The 3,733-nt window shown below is 50.2% G+C and overlaps 1 protein-coding gene across 1 annotated transcript in view; it reads left to right on the top strand.

Annotated features, from left to right (window-relative positions):
* Positions 1-2,849, top strand: part of ANKRD53 (ankyrin repeat domain 53) — a 22,505-nt gene extending 19,656 nt beyond the window's left edge. Inside the window, exon 5 of the mRNA XM_029913437.1 lies at positions 2,166-2,849. Within this exon, the coding sequence (XP_029769297.1) occupies positions 2,166-2,849 (684 nt within the window). The remainder of the gene's footprint in view (positions 1-2,165) is intronic.
* Positions 2,850-3,733: the final 884 nt, after the last annotated feature.

Raw genomic sequence — 3,733 nt, 5'->3', positions numbered from 1 at the left:
TATGTAAGACACAGGAGGTAATTGTCCCGCTCTGCTCGGCACTGGTGAGGCCTCAGCTGGAGCGCAGTGTCCAATTCCGGGTGTCACACTTGAGGAAAGATGTGGATAAATTGGAGGGAGTCCAGAGGAGAGCAAGAAAAATGAGAAAAGGTTTCGAAAACCTGACCGATGAGGAAAGGTTTAAAAAACTGGGCCTGTGGAGGCTTGAGAAAAGAAGAGTGGGAGGAACAGGGGGAACCTCGTAACAGTCTTCATGTTAAGGGCTGTTACAAAGCAGATGGTGATCAATTGTTCTTTATGTCCACGGAAGGTAGGACAAGAAGTAACGGGCTTAATCTGCAGCAAGGGAGACTTCGGTTAGATTGTAGGAAAAGCTTTCCAACTCTTAAGGGAGGTCAGCTCGGGATCAGGCGTCCGAGGGAGGTTGTGGAATCCCCATCACTGGAGGTTTTGAAGAACAGGTTGGACAAACCCGTCAGGGATGATCTAGGTGTACTTGGTCCTGCCTCAGCACACAGAGCTGGACTTGATGACCCCTTCCAGCCCTACCTGTCTATGATTCTATAATACTACCATCAGCAAGAGCATGCATTGTGAGGGGGGAGGGATAGCTAAGTGGTTTGAGCATTGGCCTGCTAAACCCAGGGTTGTGAGCTCAATCCTTGAGGGGGCCACTTAGGGATCTGAGGCAAAATCAGTATTTGCTAGTGAAGGCAGCGGGCTGGACTCGATGACCTTTCAGGATTCCTTCCAGCTCTATGAGATCTGGGTCAGACGCTGTGTTTCTGTGGAGGGAAGAATGGCCCAGGGGTAGGGCCCAGACCTGAATGTGGTTCAATTTCCTGCTCTGCCATGAACTTCCTGTGTGACCTTGGACAAGTCACTTAGCCCCTCAGTTCTCCATCGAGGATAATAATGCTTCTCTGCCTCACATGGAGGTTGTGAGGATAAATACATGCAAGATTATGAAGCGCTTTGATCTATAGAAGAAATAGGGGTTATGATGTTTATATTGTCAATGGCATTTTAATGCTTTAAGCTGTTTGAGGGACCACAACAAAGCTAAGATCTCATCTCCTCACGGTATGTCCACCCGGCAGGAGAAAGACCCAGGCTATGGGGTACCTTTTCTCGTGGCATTTTGGACCTAGTGCTGAGACATTAAAAACCTGTGAAAATGTAAATACAAATCAGTGAATCACAAAGCCCACGGCCCAACCCTGCACCCCAACTGCTGCCCTAGTGACATCCAAGCCATTGCTTTGGACTCAGATCCGGTCATGAGTGTGACTCCCCGATGTTAAAAATCCTCTAGATCGGGAGTTGTTCTAGCTCATTTGTGTAGGCAGCCAGAGGGAAGCCCTTAGAGCAGACCCTGCTGAGCTATTTGCCTACTTTCACCTGGGCTGCACTTGACTCTTTAGACTCACTACTCATTTTGCCCCCCTGCAACGCATTGCCCCTAGGGTGGAATGCAGCAGTTGCTTCCGAGCACAGGCTGACACGACCCGAGCGTTCAGGACAGGAATTGAACACTATGCCCCCAGGAAACCACAGGGGGAATTTTTAGGTAGGCAAAATATTAACGTGAGCTGGAATGTGGCCAGAACTCAGGACATTGAATTAACATTACATCTAAGGAAGAAGGCAGCTGCAGCATCACAGGGTCTTCTAGTAGCGTGTCATTCAGCACTGATTCAGAGGAAAGACCTCCCCCGACCAAATAACGTTTAGAAACCACCTGCCAGGCTTTCTGGCTCCTTAACACGTTTTAATCTAATATGACTGTTTAACCTAATATGACTGTTCTCAGTGGTGGCAGATGACAGAACAAGGAGCAATGGTCTCAAGTTGCAGTGGGGGAGGTCTAGGGTTGTATATTAGGAAAAACTATTTCAGTAGGAGGGTGGTGAAGCACTGGAATGGGTTACCTAGGGAGGCGGTGGAATCTCCTTCCTTAGAGGTTTTTAAGGCCCGGCTTGACAAAGCCCTGGCTGGGATGATTTAGTTGGGAATTGGTCCTGCTTTGAGCAGGGGGTTGGACTAGATGACCTCCTGAGGTCCCTTCCAACCCTGATCTTCTATGATTCTATGGCCTGGTCTGGGTGACAAATGTTCGATCTAATGACACAGGATTGACTTGGTTCTGTGTGTGTTTATTACAGAGGGAGCAGGAATTGTTGAATACAGTGGCATTTTCTAACTGGCTTAGAATGAAGCAGCAACAGCAGTTGCCTGACTCCGCTAAAAGGATGCATTTTCCCGAGGACAGAGCAAAGCTGGATGCTGTCCCCAAGAAGGAAGTGGCCAAAACACCTCCTGGAGAAAAAAAAAGCAGCGTACATGCCAAGCGTAGGGCTAAAGTTAAAGGGGAACCTCGTTTGTCTGCCCCTGCTCAGCCCCCCCCTGGGAAATCACAGCGCGCTTGGAATGCCAGCGTCAATCCATCCTCCCCTCTGGTGACAGACATATTCCGACCTACAACAGTCCGGCTGGGCACCGACCCCGAGGCCTGTGGGGATCATGACTTCAGCTCCTTCTTGTTTCTCTCCAAGGACTCGCACGGACAGCCGGTGATCGAAATGGCTTACAATGGCAGACTCTCCCCCATCCCCAACTTGCCCTATGAAGTGATCGAGAGGAGCCTGTATCCCCACGCTCGGCCCATCAGAGTAACGATGCCGCAGGGATTTAAACCCACGCATATCTTCGATGTGAAAAGGAAGCGCCTCCCGAGCCTGGAGCACAGGTGGACGGACGAAATGGCCATGAGCTTGCGGGAAACTCTGGATCCAGCGTTCAGAGCTACGCTAAAGGCTCACCTCTCTGCAATCAACTCCGGCGGCTAGAACTTCCATCTGCAAAACCAGGGCTTCGTCCTGCGAGGCGCTGAGCACCCTCCAACTCCCACTGATGTCAGTGAGGAGTGGAGGGTGCTCAGCGCCTCAATGGATCAGCCCTTATGCGGATACCCTCCCCCCACTTCCATGCTGCCTTTTTCTGACTCTTGGCTTTTTAATATTCTGCTTAAAAGGGCTTTGATTGGCATAATCCAGCTATGTGACTTACTGAGCTGGAGCAGATAAGGAGTCGGTATCACTAACACCTGAAGTGCCTTATGATCATAAGAGAACTAGCCAGGGAAAAACTAGCTCAAAGATATCAGCCTTGCCCTTTAAACTAGGACGTGCATTAAACCTACTGCTCTTCTGTGCTAAAGTCTTGTGTCCTTGCTCACTCATACAACAGAATTCGGGTGTTTTGGGATTACTGGGCTGTGGTCTCCAGAACCTCACTTCTTCCACCAGACCAGTAACTACGCCACAGCAGCACAGGACCTGATGGGGAAGACAGGCCACAGAGCACCAATGACTTGGTGCCCAACAAATTCTGAGCTCTCCTACAAACCCCAAGACCCATATGCGCTCTCTGCCTCTTGGCACCACGTTGGCAGTGGGGTACGGGCCCTGGCTAAGCCTTCCTTCGGAGTATCTATCATGCCCATGGATTAAAGAGAGCCCACGCAGACCTGGGCCCTGATTTCTCTGCATTTCTTTGGTGTCACCACCTCAGGTTTCATTTTCAAATGTAGTCTCTAACCCTTCTGGTTGCCAGCTGTGAGCTGATGCGGTACTGCCTGCCAGAGGGGGCGAACAGTTTGAAGCAGAGCTGGAAGCTGCACCGTTTGTCTTCACGCAGTGTTAACTCTGAAGCCTACCACTCACATCTCTGC

The sequence above is a fragment of the Terrapene carolina genome, unplaced genomic scaffold (genome assembly GCF_002925995.2).
Source record: "Terrapene carolina triunguis isolate 2854851 unplaced genomic scaffold, T_m_triunguis-2.0 Scaffold633, whole genome shotgun sequence".
Lineage (NCBI taxonomy): Eukaryota > Metazoa > Chordata > Testudines > Emydidae > Terrapene > Terrapene triunguis.
The sequence above is the reverse complement of the archived record's forward strand: the minus strand, read 5'-3'. Positions and strand labels throughout refer to the sequence as shown.